The 19,506-nt window shown below is 40.2% G+C and overlaps 2 protein-coding genes across 2 annotated transcripts in view; both read left to right on the plus strand.

Moving 5' to 3' along the window:
• LOC133525616 (uncharacterized) overlaps nt 1-19,352 on the plus strand; it is a 152,720-nt gene extending 133,368 nt beyond the window's left edge. Inside the window, exons 4-5 of the mRNA XM_061861931.1 lie at nt 14,461-14,545; nt 15,574-19,352. Of these exons, the coding sequence (XP_061717915.1) occupies nt 14,461-14,545; nt 15,574-18,249 (2,761 nt within the window). The 3' untranslated portion in view covers nt 18,250-19,352. The remainder of the gene's footprint in view (nt 1-14,460; nt 14,546-15,573) is intronic.
• LOC133525617 (interferon regulatory factor 2-binding protein-like A) lies at nt 4,935-12,251 on the plus strand. The gene is made up of 4 exons (XM_061861932.1): nt 4,935-5,927; nt 8,734-8,967; nt 9,316-9,557; nt 9,668-12,251. Exons 1-4 carry the CDS (start codon nt 5,258-5,260, stop codon nt 9,791-9,793), a joined length of 1,272 nt encoding a protein of 423 aa, XP_061717916.1. The 5' UTR covers nt 4,935-5,257; the 3' UTR covers nt 9,794-12,251.
• Nucleotides 19,353-19,506: the final 154 nt, after the last annotated feature.

The raw sequence follows: 19,506 nt of genomic DNA on the forward strand, positions 1-19,506 counted from the left end.
CATAGGTATTGATACAATGTAGTCATGTTAGCGCTTAGTGTAAATGATGAGGACGTGGCCATTGCGACGAACTTCCTCGCAGTCATCAATGACATCGTTGATCACTTAGAGCGACATTCCTGCTGATCTAGCCACTTATTAGTGTCAATTCAACCCTACTGGATGCTGCTGAATTGATGTTTCCTGGAAATATTAATTTTATTAAAGGTAATAAATGGAATTATTGAGCCTTTGACATCTATGTCTTCATCTATGATCAGTGAAGTTGTTAAAATGTTATCATTGAAATTCAAACATAGTGTAAACAGTTTCTTAGAATTACATAGCGAAGATTGCGAAATCTTATCTTATCGTGTGCTCGTGGTAAACACTTTTTCCTTTCATTGTAAGAATCATGTTCTTCTATCTCGATAAGCATTTTTTTAATCTCACATCGAAATGTATTCAAAATATTAAAAAAATCTATAGGATAAAAAAAATAAAAAATCTCTATCACATAAATGATTTTACACCTAAGAACTTAAAGGCGATTTCAAAAAAAGGGTCAGTCATTCTATCTCAGTAGTCTATCTTATTTTACAAAAGTGGATAACAATTTCGTCAATGACCTAATAATACGTGTGTAACATTGGTATCCTATAAATTTAACTCTCACTTCACGCGTGATCTGCGCCGATGGCGATGTTATTTGTAAAATTTGGGAGCTAGCAGACGGCAGGCATAAGCAGGGATTACCGGGGGAGTGACGTCACAGATCAATACTCCGCTGATGTAACGCTAGTTTCGGTTGTGTACACGCAAATAACCGTTTTACGAGTATGACAATCTAGTTTGATAATAAAAGTTAGCATTGACCTTAAGAAACGAATCGTGTTATTTTGGAACTGGGTATTTTGTAGTTTAAGGACGTCTTTATAAAGCAGCACTAGTTTACTCGTGACTCGGGCCAATTTTTTTTATAATATGCCTATGCATGCATGCTTTAAATAAAAACATATACTAAAGAGTTTCCACAATAAAGGAGGTGAAACCTTATACTAAACCAAGACTTTTACTAACAAAGAAAACCCTCATTTTGGTTTTTTTACCAGTAAAAACTTAAACAGAGGTATGAATGTATTTTTGTACTTGGAGGGATCGACAAAAAAATGCTATTATATTCAGGGTAGCTGTAATATGGACGTAGCCTGTGTGTAGCGTGATCTTTGTTGTTCTTTCCTTGAGATATCATATTCTTCTGATTTTTTTTATTTTTAGCCTTTTATAGCTCACTACTGTATCAAAAAAGCCAATCGTCTATGTGTGAGTGAGCCTGAAGTCATCCTGGTTCGTAGTGGTGTAGTTTAACATAAATTCAAAAACGTTCTTGTTGAGTAACCGACGACGACGCCGACGAACCTGATTTTTTTTGTTGGTCTCAATAACATCCTGTATTCATTAAGACCAATTTAAGTTTATTAAGCGGTATTTTTGGATTTTATCACAAAGACCTTGATGTTTTAAGCAACAACAACCTTCCACACCGAATATACCAGAACAGTAACCAGAATAACGGGTTACCAGGTAAATTTATAGAGACCAGTCCTATTAGAGTTATTTTGAAACCTTAACATTCTTGTTTCTTAATTACTTGCACCTGAGTTCTGACGTGATCCATTACTAGTTTAAAATACTTTGTAGTCAGAAGTGTCGTTGCTGTTACGTTGTCAATCTGGTTATCTATTTGTCCACCTTAATTGCTTCAACTTATTTTAATTTTTGTATCACATTTTGCCACCTGTTTGGTCACTTACAAATAGATTGTTACGGGTGTGGTCACGTTTTAGAATTAAACGTATTAATAAATGTATTATGTATGTATGTAAACATTTTATTGTACATAAGACAGGTTAAGATACAATAAAACAAAATGTTGGCAATGTACAAGGAGAACTTATGCTATCTCTTCCAGTCAAGCTTTGAGCAATTGAGTCAAAAAGTAAACCATGAAACATGAACTTAAACATGAAAGACAAACTAGCACTACGTACAAAAAAGTAAGGTATGGTTCAATTATTAGACAAGTAATAAGTAAGTAAGTATTATGCATGTTATTGAATTGAATATTTTTAACTACCGACTAAAATTAAATTTATTGGTTTGATTTCCTGATTTAAATTGATCTTAGTCGCGCAAACAGAATACATATGTTATTTAAAATTAATATTAAATCCGCATAACAAAGTAATTATAGTATTACGAATTTACTCTTTGTATTGACTCCACTCTGTTCCTAAATTATAGAGAGATAATGAGAGATTAATACATTCCTGTAGCGATGGTGTTCTAGCGCGCTGCAGAATCAACATAACACGCTAGAGATGACAAACTCGCCGTACGTGCTCGGAACGTAAATAAACATTGACACGTGCTCCAGGGTGCTGGCCCGCGCAGGCGCCGCGCCATCGATTCCCCGTACGTGATGGGACGGGACAGCTATCCTCCTAACCATTCTAATGTTTTTTGCGCATCATTAAAGCTGTAATAATGTTTATCAACGATACGCATGAGATTAAATGCGATAAAGATAATGCGAACGATGATTTAGAAATTGGAACGAGTCCAAAGTACTGTTGACTTTTAAACGTAATCAACGAACAATTTACTAAAGTAACTTGCGCCGTTACGTTCGATCGGTTCGATGATGGCATTGTTAATATTCATTTCGTTAACTCATCTGCTAAAGTTGCTAATAATGATGATAAACGATGTCGTGACAAAGGTTTCGATAGAACGAAGACAAAGTGCATGATGATCAATAGGCATGACGGGAACCTAAATTGGAAAATGAAATGAGTTCGCTAGATTAAAATGTAGATGTGTGTAGAAGCGTTGATAAGATCTAGATGTAAATAAACATCGCTGGCACGTGATGGACCAAATAAATTCGCGCAGGCGTGCTGCTCCTAAGCACGGGGTCGGCGCGTCCTGGCCCGCAGCCTCTCAGGTCGATACTGTCCGCGCCATAAATGTGTCAGACGTAATGTAATCACTTATATTATATTATCAGACATTCCACCATCAGGTAATCATTATCCTTTTACTGACACGAAACAACACAGCGCAGATATTAGTCTCTTCTGTTATAAAGCGCATGTTTATAAATTGGAGTCGAGTTTCAGCTAAAAATTAAGTCATGAAGCCGATGTTCGTTTCCAGCACTAACTAAGTTAGCGTTAGCGACAGGACCGAGACACCTGCCGGAATTTGCTTCAGCCAAATCAAATTATGCTTCCATCCGCGTCGGAAAAACGAGTCCAAAGTCAAATTTGATTACTTGATTGCAAATCTCGACGTCATGCAAATTGCTAAAAGGGAAAAACGGAAATTAACTGCTTTAGGACTTAGTTTGCCCTCCAAACACAATTTGGTTGTCATTACTCCGGCCTTTCACAATCGCAGGATCACAGTGGAACTAATTCAATCTCGTCGTAAATTTAATGATTGGTGTTGACTTGACTTAAAATATGTTTAAACTAGATCCTTAAAATGTCTACACGTACATTGACTCTACGTTATCGTGGAACGCTTATCTCTCAGCGACAGATCGTCAGGGACAGGGAATGAATGTGTTGACACAGTTTCAATAGGCTGAGTTTCTTTTGTGCCAACAAATTGTATATACGAACAGATTTATCTGGCCGAAAATCGAGTCTATCACCCATTCGTCAACCGCGTTTACCTGGCCGCATAACTGTTTTTTCTCCGATCCTCAGTGGCATACAAAAAAGCGATAAGCTGCTTCGCTGCGTTATGACTATAGCACAATAGAACGGCAACATAGCGAGAGAGCGGGCGATGCAACGTTGCCACGCCGCACGCTCGGCTGACTCGTCACGTGACGTCACGTCTCAAGATGGCCGCCACACCGGTCGCGTCCCCCGGCCCCCACCCTCTGCCCCGGCATACCCCGTTCCCGTCTTCCAGCCAGTTCCGTTCGTATTCGTGGTTCTTAGTAATAATAAGTAGAATGCAGCCGTCCGAAAGGAAACCGACCGAGAATAGATTGAAATTTAATGCGTCGAGCTCGTCGAGTATAATAAGCGTTAACACTAATTGTTATTCTACAACAGCAGCTGTTTACTTTCGTTGATTATAGACTTACTTAGCGGAATCGAGAGCCCGACGGAATGCGGCGTTAGAGCATGATTCACCTTATTGCGGCTCGCACCTCACCTACCCATTTACTGATGTAATCTTGGAGAAAATGTCTATCCCTCACCTTGTTCCTTCAGAACAAAACTGGTTGCAATACTTGGTAAGATGTTATACTCCGGTTATCAGGTGGGGAATGCAATCGTGATTCAACCCTACATCCCTTTATTCGATTCATCATTATACACCCAAATTCAATTTTAAATTTTGGAGTAGGATGTAGTAGCTTTGCAATTCTGCAATGCAGACAAATCTTGAAATGTCTCATAAATAAAATTGACATCTTTGCTTTGTACAAGTAATAAAGCACAAGTTGAAGTTAAAACAACGCTATTCGAGCTTTTATGGACAAAGGACGAATTTCCAACCTGGTAATTGGTTTTTTACGCAGTCATCCTTTCGTTTTCAAATTTCTCTGCTGCAGCGCTCGTTTTCCTTATCCTCGACTACAAATGTGTCTTGATCGTATAATGCTTTGACACTAAAATTACCTACTTACCTAATGTATGTATACGCATCTGTTGAATCGCAGATGGTAGGTATATTGCAATAACTACTGTCATAATAAACTGCATAATTTTTGCATGCGTTGCATCTGGCTCGGCAGTGATGGCGGTGTAGTGCATCCAACGGTCTCATTATCGTACGATAAGGTTGTTGTGTTGTGTGGGGTCGGGTCGAGCGCTGCGGGCTGCGGCGGGCTGCGTGGCGGGCACATCCGCGTCGCGGCTAACGGCTCGTCCTCGCCGCGTCGTCGTGCTGCGCGCGCTGACGTCACCGCTCGATAATGGCCGCCCGGCCCCGCGCCCCGCGAGTCGCCCCCCACGTTCCCTCGCGACGCCGCGACCCCAGCTCAGTCTCTCCTCGACCCGCTCACGGAGCGAGTGCCTTTCTTGCGCTGACACATCCGACACCCGGCATCCGCGGAAACTAATGTGAATTCTATGTGCCCGTGTAACATGGTGACAGTGTTTTTTCTTATCGGTTCAATAAATCTGTGACAATTTACAAGAGAAACGAAGAAAACCGATCTCTCGCGCTCCGCTCGACACCCGGCGGCGAGATGTCGGTTATGCAGAAAAGGCAGCACTGCTACTTGTGCGACTTGCCCCGCATGCCGTGGGCAATGTTGCACGAGTTCTCGGAGGCGGTCTGCCGAGGGTGCGTCAATTACGAGGGCGCGGACAGGATCGAGGTGGTCCTGGAATCTACGCGGCAGTTGAAGCGCGCCCATGGTTTCCAGGAGGGTCGCGGTCCGACACATGCCAAGGGTGCCCATCGGGCACCTCTGGAGGCCCACCAAAATGGAGCCGAAACGGTAGCTAGAGGACAACCAGCGCCGCCAGCTCACCATGCGCCCACGACAGCATTTACCCTCCATCATCCACGTCCGACGGCTAGCGCTGGTCTTCTGGCGGAATATAGTGGTCGCCGTGAGGAGCTAGAAGGTAGAAGACTAGCGCACTTGCCGGCACACCACTTGCCGACGCACGGTGGCGCACGGCTAGCGCCTGGTCTTACGTTGAAGCGACAGTTGGACGACGACGATCACCAAAACCATCACGAGCCCGCCAAGCGATTGCTCGAAGAGCATGCTCGGCCGCCGCTAACTCGAGGCGATTCCTTACCTGCGGTCTCTCTCGCAGCTCCGTTTGCCCCGGATCGCGTTTTCAAACAAGAAAAACACCCTCACCGTACACCGTCGTTTGATGCTTCATCATTCAAATCAAACGGTAAGTCAAGTTTATCATAAAATAAAAATACCCACCTACTTTTCGTTGGTTAAAACAGATTTCGAAACTCAGTTTAATGTTGTACCTATAACGAAAGTGAATCTAATCTTTACACTGAACACTCACAACTCTTACTCATCGTCGCCAAATCGTTAACCGAGTCATTAACGAACCTCGTGACACACGTCACATCATTTTATTATTCAAGCCAATTTGTTATGTAAAGAAAGACTCGCTCCAAAATTACAACATATTTAAAACAATTGTAGATAGGCATTATAAGCTAACTAATTACCTAACTTCAATGAAATTCACTAATTTCCTACCTTGTTGTTTATTCCCAGTTCCATCGTGGATTGCTCGGGTTTGTTCAGTCCTTGTGGTTACAATTGAAGCCTAAATTGGTTGCAAGAAACACCAGAAATCATTACTCAGACTACTAGTCAAAATTCTTCATAATTTCCTTTCAGAACTTGTCCTTTCAGAAACATTTGACGTGACGACAGTCGTCAGATACACAGTAAAATTGTGTCTAAAATCCAAACAGTAAAATCATAGTGGACCAACCTTAAGAATCAGGAGATATTATTACAGTCAGTATTTCTGTTAATTAAGAAACTGCATGATAGCTTAATTATTTTAGACTATAATATATAAAACACGCGAGGATCTTATTTAAAGCCTTTTCTATGTTAGTGTACTCCTTTGTCCGGTGTTGTGATGAGACGCTACATTAAAATTCTCTTGTAGAGTTTCAAATAAGTTTTTTTCTGTTTTCGATCTTCTTGCTAATGCTGCTAAATGCTACTGTAGGAATATGAAATATGTGGTTTTGTTATTGCTACTATATCATATCATAGTTTTTGCGTTCGTCAATGTGCTGAAAACATCATTGACTGTCGTCAAATCGAAGACTGGATTGTAGACATAAAGAAAAAACCAACCATCCTTTTCAATTGGTCTTTTGGAGGTTTTTATTAAAAAAGAAGGGTACTTTCTCATCAATCATCATTTTGGCAGTATTATTTTGTAAGGTTCCCCTTCAATTCAATAATAATGCGTTTTTCGAAGGAAACAAACTCTTCTGATACAAGGAGTTAATACCTATAGAAAAAGAAAATGATAGGCATATTCACTGTCGTAACTAAATAGTCATAGCCATAATTAGGTATTCTCATTCTTACACGCTGTTACCAGCATTTAGAAACATGTTGGAATGTGTCTTCGAAAAGATTTTCAGAGCTATATATTTACACAACTAGTCAGCGTGTGCTTTATTTTTCCCAGGTCATACCCAGTCCTTTGGTTTTTTAAGATCCAAAAGAAGAGTTTCAAGCTCTTGTTTATTGCAAAAGAATTTACTATCTATCTGCTATTCGTTTTCTTATGAAAAGGAATGAAGTAGTCGCTTGATTAATCTGTACCATTTTAAACGAGAGTGTACGAAGTATATGATGTAACCAAACGCATTCTGTTGTTTACTAATAACAATGTAGGTTATTATTATAAAAATAGAGAAGTCACGCGTAGAGCGATAACACGAACGATAGCGATTGAACGTGCGCGGGCGGCGGACAGTTTGCGCAAGCCACGGACTCGTATCTAGGTAGGTGCATTAACTCAGTCCATAAATACGAAACCAGTCCCACTGGTTGAGCGTTCTCGAAAGCGAGCCCGCGCCCCGGCCTCTCGCACACCACGCTACGTACCAACACCCACGTAATGTAAACGGCGCCGTGAATGCATGCACAGCGGCGTGGCAACGTCGCGTGACGACATTTTCGCTCGCGTACGTATGTAGGTAGGCCGTCGGGCGAAAAAATACAGCGCCTGCCTACGCTTGGCACCCGCTCGACCACATTCCGTGGAGCTAGTGCCGCCGCCGGCCAAAAAGGTCACACGATGACGTCACCCTGCCATATGGGCCGGGCCTTCACCGCGCCACATATCAGTCTCTACAGGCTCACGCACTTTCCGCGGCTCGATAAATCAAACTTTATTTTGTAATCACATGCTCTGGCTCTGATGATACGATATTAAATATGATGATATATATTCTAGCTCTATTGTGTTCTTGAACTTGAAACGTTCGAGGCGCATTGTACGCGTCGATTGTATATTTTTATATCGGTCACGTAGTCCAAGCTCTGTTACAGCAACAATCATTAAATGTCAAAAGATACCATGTTTCCAATAGCCATGTTCGCAATCGCATGGAGCGTGGATAAACGCCGCGTACAGTGCACACATGTGGGCCTCATATCGCGACTTCTGGCAACGTCGCGTCCGCGACACTGCGCCGTGTTCCACTATCAGCGTCCAATATTATGTACTTACCTACCCGCCTACAGGCGCAGTTGGCCCGCCAGCGCCGCTTCCCAGTGACACATCGCGACGTAACAGTATTAACATACAATACTATTTATAAGACATTATATTCGTATGTTTACTATACGCCGATGTGTCATCCGACGTTGGATGTGGGATTCGGACAAAGCGCACCAGCATCTAACCTCAATACAAGTTCCTCCAACAACTCTGGAGTCATTGAGCGAACTTTACAGTTCATGGCCGCGCGCCGCTCACGTTGCAATTTAGTCGTCATAATTTATATCAACTATCCTTAAACATTTTGAAGTAGTTATATGAGTAAGAGCTTAGTACAATTTAACAACTACCGAGCTTCAAAACCAGTATGACTTTCTGAAGCCAGGAACTAGCTTTCGAAATCTGTTTTCAATCACTGTAGCTATTTTGTTGTATTATGTGTTTTTCACGCCTCATACTAATGTTCTCGGATGTGCAGGGTACGGAAACAGTGCGCCACTAACTAACGGCTCGGCGGGTTCACCTCTCGGGCGCGCCGCCGGATCACCACCCGTGACGGGTGCCGGCGCTGGGCCCTCGCCCATGGCCGCGCTCATGTCCGTGGCCGACACGCTGCCCCCGGGCTCTCCGCGGTCCGCCGGCGGCTCGCCCCCGCAGCCTCCTCCACAACGTTCCGCCAGCCGCTCCAGCCAACACTCACCCAACTCCTCAGGTACGACGAAATTTGATTCAATTTGAATCCATAGATCTGTGCCCAGCTGTGGGATGTATAAAACTTGCCTTAAATGTTTAATTGTGATAAATTAAGAGATTTGCTCAAGGATATTGAAGGATAAGTGCATTCCGCACGTGCGTAACGTTTTACAAGCTTTCTAATATGAACAGCGTTTGGTTGACTGTCGTATCGTATGACGGGTCGGACACGGGCGGGCGTCCGACGCCCGACGACCGCTTGCGCCCCGACCGTCCCGCAGTCTGCTGACTATTCAATCGTAGCCCCAGCACTAGTAGCTAATTTATTAAAGTACCGGTAGTTGAACATTTTCCTCCGGTCCGGCAGGCTCAAACGGCGGGCGGCGGTCGTCGGGCTCGCGGCACGTGTCCTCGACGACGTCGGTGTCGTCGACGGAGGCGGGCGAGGGCGCGGACGCGGCGGCTCCCGCGCCTGCCCCGCTGCTCAAGTGCACGCTCTGCCAGGAGCGCCTTGAGGACACTCACTTCGTGCAGTGCCCCAGCCAGCCGCACCACAAGTTCTGCTTCCCCTGCTCCCGGGACTCCATCAAGCGACAGCAAGGATCTGAGGTGAGTTACCCTCGAATACCACTCGCAACTTTGTAGTCCCGCACATTTTACATGCTATTTATAAATCATAAATGAGAACCTTTTCGATAATGCTTTATCGTTGTTTCCAGGTATACTGTCCAAGTGGAGAAAAGTGCCCATTGGCAAACTCGACAGTTCCGTGGGCGTTCATGCAGGGCGAGATAGCGACGATACTCGGCGAGGAGTTTAAGCCGAAGAAGGAGCGGGAGACCTAGGGCCGCGCGGCGGCGCCCCGACTCTACCTCTTGTCCCTCCCGCTGTAGCGGGGGCGCTCCGCGGCACGCGGCCGGCCTGCCGGCTCCGCGGAGAGTGGCTAGGCCACACCCGACGATACCACTGTTGTACATAACATTGTAAATAGTCAATTTTGTAATATAGTTCGCTCACCGCGAGCTGTCGAAGCCTGGAAGCTCGACACGGCGGCGAATATGTGGGCCGTATTCAGTATATTGGATCCGTATTCTCTTTATTTATTTATTAAGAGTTTGTACGACTCGAAGGAGCTTTGGTAGCGTTTGAAGTATTTTTTTAATTCTACGAGTTGATGGTGCAATATTCTGAATATAGTACATATCCGTTTGAAGGATTTTTCGAGGAAGTTTAGTCTCCGGGGCGACTCGGGCGCACGTTCGCGCCGGCCCCGCGGGACCGGAGGTTTCTGCCGCTCCGAGCAGGATTTCTTCGGATGCCATTTTCTTAGTTACCTTTAGGTCCGGAACCATAGTGAACTTGGCATTTATTAATGTGATGATTCTTATTATACTGTACGAGTATTATGCGATATACGTTCATGACATATTGTATGTAGTCGAGAGAGATTGTAAAGGTAGTCCGAGAGACGGAAGTCCGCTCGCCCTGTCCCCACTCCACACTCTGTCTGTACAGTAAGCCCCTAGCTCCCTGTATATTTGTATTTACCGCATGCGAATATGCGATATTGCCTTCTTTTACCTTTGAGGCGATTTATTCAGAGTGGCTCGAGTTCCGTTACTGTCTTGCATTCGATGACAAAATTCGGTCTGATAATGGATTTACAGTTTGTTTGCGCGACACGGTCGCAGCATTCTTTTCGATTGGATGATCTTTCAAAATTGTAGTTTTGGACGTTCTGGCTCCTCGGAGCTTTCGTGTTTGAGTTGATTATTTTGTAAGGATAAGTTACTCGTTCGGGGTGAGCCGGCGCGGCGCGCGCGGCGTGGAGATATCTGCGGCCGGCGCGCGCGCCGCGCTGGCGCAGTATTGCGGGATCGCTTGGCAACGTTGGGAGCGTACCTAGTCATTTTGTGAAATGTCAAATTGTCAGAACCGCGAACACGCGGCCGTTATAGGAACTCTTAAAACTCGCTGCTATAATTGTATAAAGTGAAGTAATTATCATTGTATGTCATAATGTTAAACAGTTCGTAGTGTATGTCAATTTCGAAGGCTATCAGACGACAGCCGATTAACATATACAATCTTACGCATTTTAATTGTTCGAATAGGTTCTAGCGATTTAATCGAGACTTGGTTTAGAGAAGTAACACCGTAAGGAACCTACTACAATTCGGTGCCGAGGCTAAAATATCAAGCGACGTTACTTCTTTAAAAGAAGGGCAGAACCTCTTTAAGCTGCATTCGTCTTAGTACATTTCAATTAAATTGATATGTCATTTATTTATTTTAGTCATATTTGTGTACATATACGTACGTTGTATATACTTTATACTTGTAAATATAATGTAGATAGACGGAATAGCCGCGAACGATCTTGAAGGCTTTCCATCCAGTATTACTAGGGACTGTCAGCCTTTTAGATGTTTAATTTTTCTTTAAAGGTTGCTTCGTCACGGGACGCTCGCGTCCGGAGCAGACTGAAATATTTTATTAATCGATCATTTGTTAACAGTATGTGTATTGTGAAGCTTAATTTTCGGAACGCATTATCGTACGGGTACTGCACCCATTTCTATTACCGCATATTTATATTTTCAAAGACGTGGTTTGACAACGTATGCTTGTTAATTAACGTTTTATTATTACTTTTACTGATTGTGATAGTATTTTAATATGGCGTGGCGTTGTCAAACGACCTTATTAAATGCTTAACGTCGTGTATCTGATAGATTCGAAATTGGTAATAATCTAGTATTATCAGTGGAAAATGCCCGCCCGGGCTCAGCGTTTGATTAGTTCTCGCCAGAAGGCAAGTTATTGTAAGCACGAGTGTGCTTCTGTCGTCCATTGGTGTACTAAATGGATGCCAATCGTCCCAAAGAACGCCTTTCTCACTATTATTATTCATTGTTTAAGTCATATTGTCTTCCCGTTAAGTGATTTATTATAATTAGCATTGTAAACTATCATTTTGATTTATATTCGTTTATAAATAGTTTAACTTATCAATAATCTTTATCTAATTATAAATTTCTGAGACTATTGGCGTTTCTATGGGAGTGTTTCTAGGTCTTTTATTGTTAGTCTTAAAATAAGTTTTTTTGCTACCTTGTGAAACGCTCATTTAGTACACTGGTGGGTCATAGTCCGCCTGTACCCATAGGCTTGTTCGTAGATGTCGTTCTGACACGGGAATATAATTTTCGAGACTCGTCTCTTTCTTACTGTAAGCAAGTGAATGCTTCGATTAAGATGTTAATATACATGTTGGTGAAATACAATTGATGTGATTTTGTATTTTGTGCTTTCATTTGAAACAACCTTTGATCCTCATCCATTTTAAACGTTCCTACGCTTTAAGAAAAACAACACTTTTCTTCACGATAAGTGCCAACAGTACTGTTGTGGCTTTTACTGCATGTACGATTTTCAAAAAGTAGCTTTACTGACTGATGCTTGAGAAGATGAGGCAATGAATGACGGCATACTACATTTGATGTTCTAATATATTGTATACAGCAAAATTTTCTGCATCTGATGCTTGCTTTCGACTATACATTTATACAGTTGTGATAATAAAACAATTATAACTGAAATATCAGTTTGCATAAGGATATCGCGATACAATTTTAGTTTCTTTGTGGCTAGTAGGAGCCGTTACGCACTGTCGACTTGGTCTCTCGGCGACCAGAACATTGGCAACTAGGGCCAGGATCAAGCCGAGCGCAAGCATCACTTAAACATGTTGTGTTGTTTACAACTATGTTCGAGAGAGTGACGAGACGAATACAAAGTCGTCTCGACAGTTGCTCGCAGTGTGAACGCTTCCATTTGAATCCATGTTCCTAGTGATCGCCGGCGACCAAGCAGTCGCCCGGGTGACCGGCAGCTAAGTGCGTAAACGACTATTATTAACTATAGAAAGTAAAACAGGAAATAAAACACTCATCATTAGTTCAAAGGCGAACTTATCGCTTTAAGATAATCTCTTCCAGTTAACCTTTGAGCAATTGAGGGAGAATTGGAGACGGTAGACATCTGTACTGTACAAACTGGCGCAAAAATAATAATTAGAAAAGGTATTTATTTTAACCTACAATATACATGCAATGCATGCAAAACTACAATACCGCACACATCCTTTAAATTAAGTTTCGTCCGTAAGTCATAACTTTTTTTTAAATTCGCCTTTAGCGATGCGACAGAAGGTCACAATATATGTAATACTCAGTCGACGGCGACCAGTCGACAGTGCGTAGTAAGTTCTTAAGAAACAAATGCTTTACGACGTTCTGAGATAACCATTATAGTGCAAATGCAATCTCGTATCATGTTATCTGTATACATTTTGCCGACTTGTGAAAAAGAAATGTGACATTTCATCTTGTAACGGCCCATTATTACGGCCAGGGAATTTCATTTCGTACCGTACCTTGTTAGTGACAACAGTACCTACGATGTCCCTAGCGACTTTGACGCAAAAGGAGAAGATATATTTTGAAAAAACTTACGGTGCAAAAATTCCGCTTACATTCCATGAAGTTCACAGTCATTGGGGAGGCGGTATAAAAATTAAAGTATAGAGGACGAGAATGCGTTTATTTTAAAACTACGCATGCCATGGAATATCTTATATTTATATAAGAAAATAATAAAATTGATATGTTATTTATCATCTAAGGAGTATGGCGCCACAAAATTCTAAAAATAATAATTGTATGTAATAGGTTTAGGTACAATGTGATATGCAATAAAGATTATGAAGTATGACTTTGAAATAGGTATAGCTGTTTATTTTCTGTTGTAGGTAAAATAGTAAATTAGCAAAAACCATTTATACAGTCATGATCATATTCACGCTCTTCTTAAATGTAACACGAGTTTTTTTTTTATTATAAGTCGGTTGGAAGTATAGAGATATATTTATTTAAATAATTTCTTTAATATTAAATCTTGCAAAGATGACTAAAACTGACAAAATGAGATCGTTTTAATAAACCAATATAAACTTATAAACGGTGCGAGAACTCCTATGCTAGTTTCTTTACTTTGTGGTACCTATTCGTCAGTCAGTCACGTCAGTAGTCGGTATCGGCGGTCGGGCAATGTAATAAAACTAACAACTTATGTGAATTCTTATACCATTTACCTGAGCCTTCGGGGATATCCCAAAGGTTCCATATAACAAAATCCATATCACCATTATTTTACACCACGACTAACCATACCGAACAGCCAGGTAACTAACAGTCAACAGAAGGAGTTAGCTTATAAACTTACAGTAAAATACCTGAATTCTAAACATACAAAGAATGTGCACACACTAGTAATTAGTCAGGGCTAGACAATAACAGAATAAAACAGCTCGCTTCATAAATATCCTTGTTTTAATTCATCGCAAAATAATGAGTTCTTTATATCAAACTTTACCGGTTTGGATTGTCTTTATTTTTTTATCTATGGTTGTTTAAGAAACACATGTTGATAGTTGTGGTGTTTGTTTCAGAACGGAGCGGCGATCGGATGCCGGAGCCCCTGTGCCTGACCAACAGATGAGGCCCGGACCGCGGTACCCCGTCGATCGATATTTGGTAAGTGTACAAAGAAAATACTTTTTAGATATTTACACCACAAAACTTGTTCTCGTGGTGAATGGCGGTCACGATCTCCCGATGACACTGACAATCCCGCGCTGTAGGTTTTTAGGAGGCTATATGCATCGGGTAAATAATAGTATAACGCTGAGCGGGACCAGCGTCTAAAAAAAAACTAATATTTAGAATATTTTACGCATGATTTCATTAATAATACTTTAGTTTTATGTCTACCTTATCAGGTAATTCGTATAAAGATATAAGTAAATCGCGTCCTTATGGCAAGCGACAAAGTGGGATGTTTAGCCGGCCGCGGTCACATATACGGGTTCTAATTCTTTCTTTCTTTCTTTTAATAAATATTATAGGACATTATTACACGAAATTGAAGTCCCACAGTAAGCTCAATAAGGCTTGTGTTGAGGGTACTTAGACAACGATATATATAATATATAAATGTTTATAAATACTTAAATACATAGAAAACACCCATGACTCAGGAACAAATATCCATGCTCATCACACGAATACATGCCCTTACCAGGATTTGAACCCGGGACCATCAGCTTCCAGCTATAATTCAAGTTAATTAATTTCATCAGCTATAATTAAACTTTTATATTGATCTTGCTGAATGCAGCATACCTTATCCTAAGAAAAGTAACATAATATCGACTATGTTTCCTATCATTATAAGCAATGTCAAATAAAGTGTCATAGGGACCATCATTTACCGCAATAGGTACAGTACCCTGGCCACTGTTTCACCAAGTTGATTGCTGGTCTAATAAATGTACAGAAAAGTGTCCGTTGTCAAGTTTGCCAAATAGTCGCCTGACGCCTGGTGTTATATATATTATACAGGTGCGACTTGGGAAATGGAGCTATTTGTCACAACTCTCAAGAAACGTGGGATATTATTATTAATATACTTCACGTTATTGCACGTATATATATAGTTTAAGTTAATACATATTTTACATATCCACTCACAAAATAAATTATTGGTCATTTCTTAATTTCAGGTTGAGCGCAGCAAGATTGAAATGGTAAACATCATAGACGACGATATATGGAAGCCGGAGCCGGCCCTCCGGCCTGAAGAGGAAATTATACTCAGAAAGTTGCATGAAATGCTGCAATCGACTGCAGACGACCTGAAGCTGCTATCTGGAGAACTGGCGCAGCGCGAGCCAGGGATGCGCGAGCGACCGCGGGCACCCCCCGCGCCGCTTGACGACGACTTCAATGAAAAGATTCACATCGAAGAAGTTGTTAATGCCAAATTTCACGGGTACAAAATTATCCATAATCCCCCAAAACCGAAACTAACAGAAAATATTAACAAACATGATAAAAATGCTTTAAACAATAACATTCTACAAAATGCGCCTATAAATAATAAGCCGACAAGAACTAAACAGCTTACTAAATCACGCACTAGAATAGTTCAAATTGATGCCACAAATAGTACAAAGCAAGAAAAAGGAGATGTTATTATAAAACCTCATAAAGAAACTGTAACTTACAATGAATTTACTTTTCAATACCCGACCACAAAAGAAAAGAGTTTTGTTAAGGATCTACAAGTACAAACCATGCCTAGCATTAACATTAGAGGAGAATTGAAGGAACAAAAAGTCTTACAATTAGATATAGAACCAGAACCTGATAAGATTGAAAGCGATTCAGAACCTAAACCTAATGTTGGTGTCATTTCTGTGCAGCATGAGATTTCTTCCTTAAAGGCTCCAGCGATAAAAAACCCACAAACATTTGTATCCTCCCATTTACCAGCTACAATACATAAAAAACCAACAAGAAAAGTCACAAAAATTGTTACCTGCGAAAGTAGTACTTCAACTAACAATGGTAATTCTGGTTCCCAAATAAATTTAAACTTCCGCACAGCAAAAACTACTAGAGCTTCTTCTACAACTTCATTACGTTCAGATCAAAATAGCAAAGGAAGCACGACAACTAAAGCTGAACCACAAAAACGAGCGCATGTCAATTTGGATGAATGGAGGAAAAAACTAAATTCTGTCTATGGAAAACCGTCAAGTTCGAAGAAAAATAAACTGCCACCTAAATCAAAGGGAGGTGGCAAGAAAATATCACCTAAAAAAGCTAATCTACAACCATCAAATCTTTCAAAACCACAACCAAAATTATTGAACAACGCTCAGTACATTCCGTATTCACAATTAACTTTAGGAGGTGTCAATGTTAGCGATATTGAAAAAGAAATATCAAATATACCGAATAAAAATAATATACCACTTAGCCCTATTCTAGACAAAATATTAAGTAGTCAAGAAAATTCACGCAATAACAGCCCAAGGAAAAAAGATAAAGGAGACAGTTCGAAAATATTAACAACCTCCGATGAAAACTTGCTACAGGAAGTAATTGATATTGAAAAAACTGTCAATAAAACTTTATCTAAAAATACTGAGATAAAAGTCAGACACAATAAGTCTCTAAAGTTATCTAGTGATAGTACCAACGAAGATACAAATGAACCTGATAGTTACGCAGACGACTTTGAGGACGAGAAATCAGACCAATCAGATAAAAATAGCCGTGACAGTCAATTAAATTCAGGTAATAAATCTTCTGATAAAGCGAATACCAGTGGAATGACTGATAACAGTGCTGCCACAGAGGAAAAGGTGGAATGTCCTAAAAGTAAAACAAGTATGCATAATGTGCCGTATTCAAAAACCCCCAAACTTTCATTGAAAAAACGCGTGGATATTTTTGAGTTTGTACACAATATTGATACTGAAGATACTGCAACGCAAAGCCAAACCACTAAAAAGATATCTCTGAAAGAGACCCAAACTTCACCTAGAAATGACAGTCCAAATATTTCAGTACAACCTATTCACAACGATCTTTGGCCTTCTGTGGATCCAAGCAAGGAAATCGAGAAAATGTTTAAATTGGAGAAGGAACTAATTAAGAAGCTAATCATCGACGAATATGGGGATTTACTACAAAGCTCCATAGATAAACCTTCCACTTCTAAAGCCAATCAAGATTATTTACCCGCGAGTCTTAACATAAATGCGGCGCAAAAGGTGACGCAGACTTCACCAAAACATGCGAAAAGTGTGATGACTTCTCCCACACGAACCAAGACGAGAACCACTTCTCCCTTTCTTCTCTCTTTACCTGTCGATCATCAAACAAGTCCTATTATATCTGTCACCACTGAGAAGGATGTTAAGGTCGAATTAGAACAGGAGCCCGATGACCTCGGGATATCCATAAATTTGTCTTCCCCACGTTTCAGCCTTCGCTTACCAAACACATCAGTCGAAGTTCTTTCCAATTTGGAAATCTGCAGTCGCTCGGCTCGCAGCGCCGAAAGAAAACGAGAAAGCAGTACTAGGATATCTAAAACTGTAAAGCAAAATATAACTAGCTCAACCTCAATAGATGCTGACAACTCTTCTTCAGAAATTAGTAGTCTAGGAGAAGTAAAGTTTAAGCTTAAAAAGAAACTTAGAAGAAGAGTTTCTTCATCAGAGTCTAGTAGTTCTTTGTCGTCCATGTTAAGTGTAGATATCAATTCTCTTGGCATTCTGCCTTTGAGAAGTGAAGGAGAGGTTAGTTCAAATCATAGATTTAAAAGTAGGAGCGCTAACTTACCTAGTAAAAGCGAAGGCGAAATAAGTTTTGGTAAAAGATAAATCATGGCTCTTGTCTTGTTGCATCTGATCTGATTTTCGTTGCATCTATATAGCCCAACCATATAACTCAGACAACTCTGTGTATATGTGTAAAACCATTCTTAAAATGCACACGCTATCAGAAGTGTTTGCCTTTGCATATTAGTTAGATTCGAACTGCAAACTCTATTAACACTTAAATATGAGTGAGAGACATCGACGGAGCGGTGTATATTTTAAAATTGGTTTAACGCTTATGCTTAGAATAGCTTAAGCTTAGCTAGAAAGTACGAACTGGCAACCGAATTGAAGCCATTATGACTATGTATTTCTGACAAATTTTCCATACGTAATACGTAGTAGCTCTTTCACTGATTACAATAGCAAAAGAGACGGAGATACTAGTATTTTGGCTTCACTATTTATAGGTTGGGTCAAGGTTGCATTTTACGGAACGCTTATGGAACTAGGTTTCCGGGCTTTATCATTCTTAGGTTTAGACCTTTAGATAAACAAAATCTCAAATTTATAAGGCTATCATTGCCCTTATATTTTTCAGATAACAGATGTGTATAATACAACAATCTATAATTCAATGAAGATACGAATAATCCCTTAGTGCCTTATCTATAGAAAACATGTTAAATAAATGAAGTATGTTTTCACCGTAAGTACAAAGTACAAATTAATGTTTATTATTTCTATATTCGCTTGTATTGTCGAGGAGTTGATATTTGCATCCATTTTCTGTTCGATTATGAATGATTGCATCGCGTTGTCATTGTTGTAACAAAATTAGGTTTCCTGTCTATATTTAATGATATACGAATTTAAATAATTTTGTACATATTCATTTGTAAATATATGTTTTTAAGTTGTGTGCCTAGTAGGTATGCTTTTGATCAAATGAACTAGAAATTATTTTTATAACTGAATGTAAATTTGACCTAAGTTATCACAATATTTTGTGATATTATTTTTTATATCTATATAATAAGTATCTAGTTTATTACTAGTTAATGTTATGAAGTAATATTAAGAATTGCCATTTAGCTAATAATTAAGTTACAAATGTTTTAAATTAGTTACTGGATTAAACAAATTTAATGTTGCTGACATAAGAATGCCTCTTATTTTATTATTCTAAAAATATAAATTAACTAACACAGATAAAGCACAAAAACATATATTTTATATTTACTATAACGTAAATGATTGTATATATTTTTACTTTTAAATGCTGCAGATTAATAACTAAAACACTAAGTTCAAAAACCC

Source organism: Cydia pomonella, chromosome 15 (genome assembly GCF_033807575.1).
Source record: "Cydia pomonella isolate Wapato2018A chromosome 15, ilCydPomo1, whole genome shotgun sequence".
Classification (NCBI taxonomy): domain Eukaryota; kingdom Metazoa; phylum Arthropoda; class Insecta; order Lepidoptera; family Tortricidae; genus Cydia; species Cydia pomonella.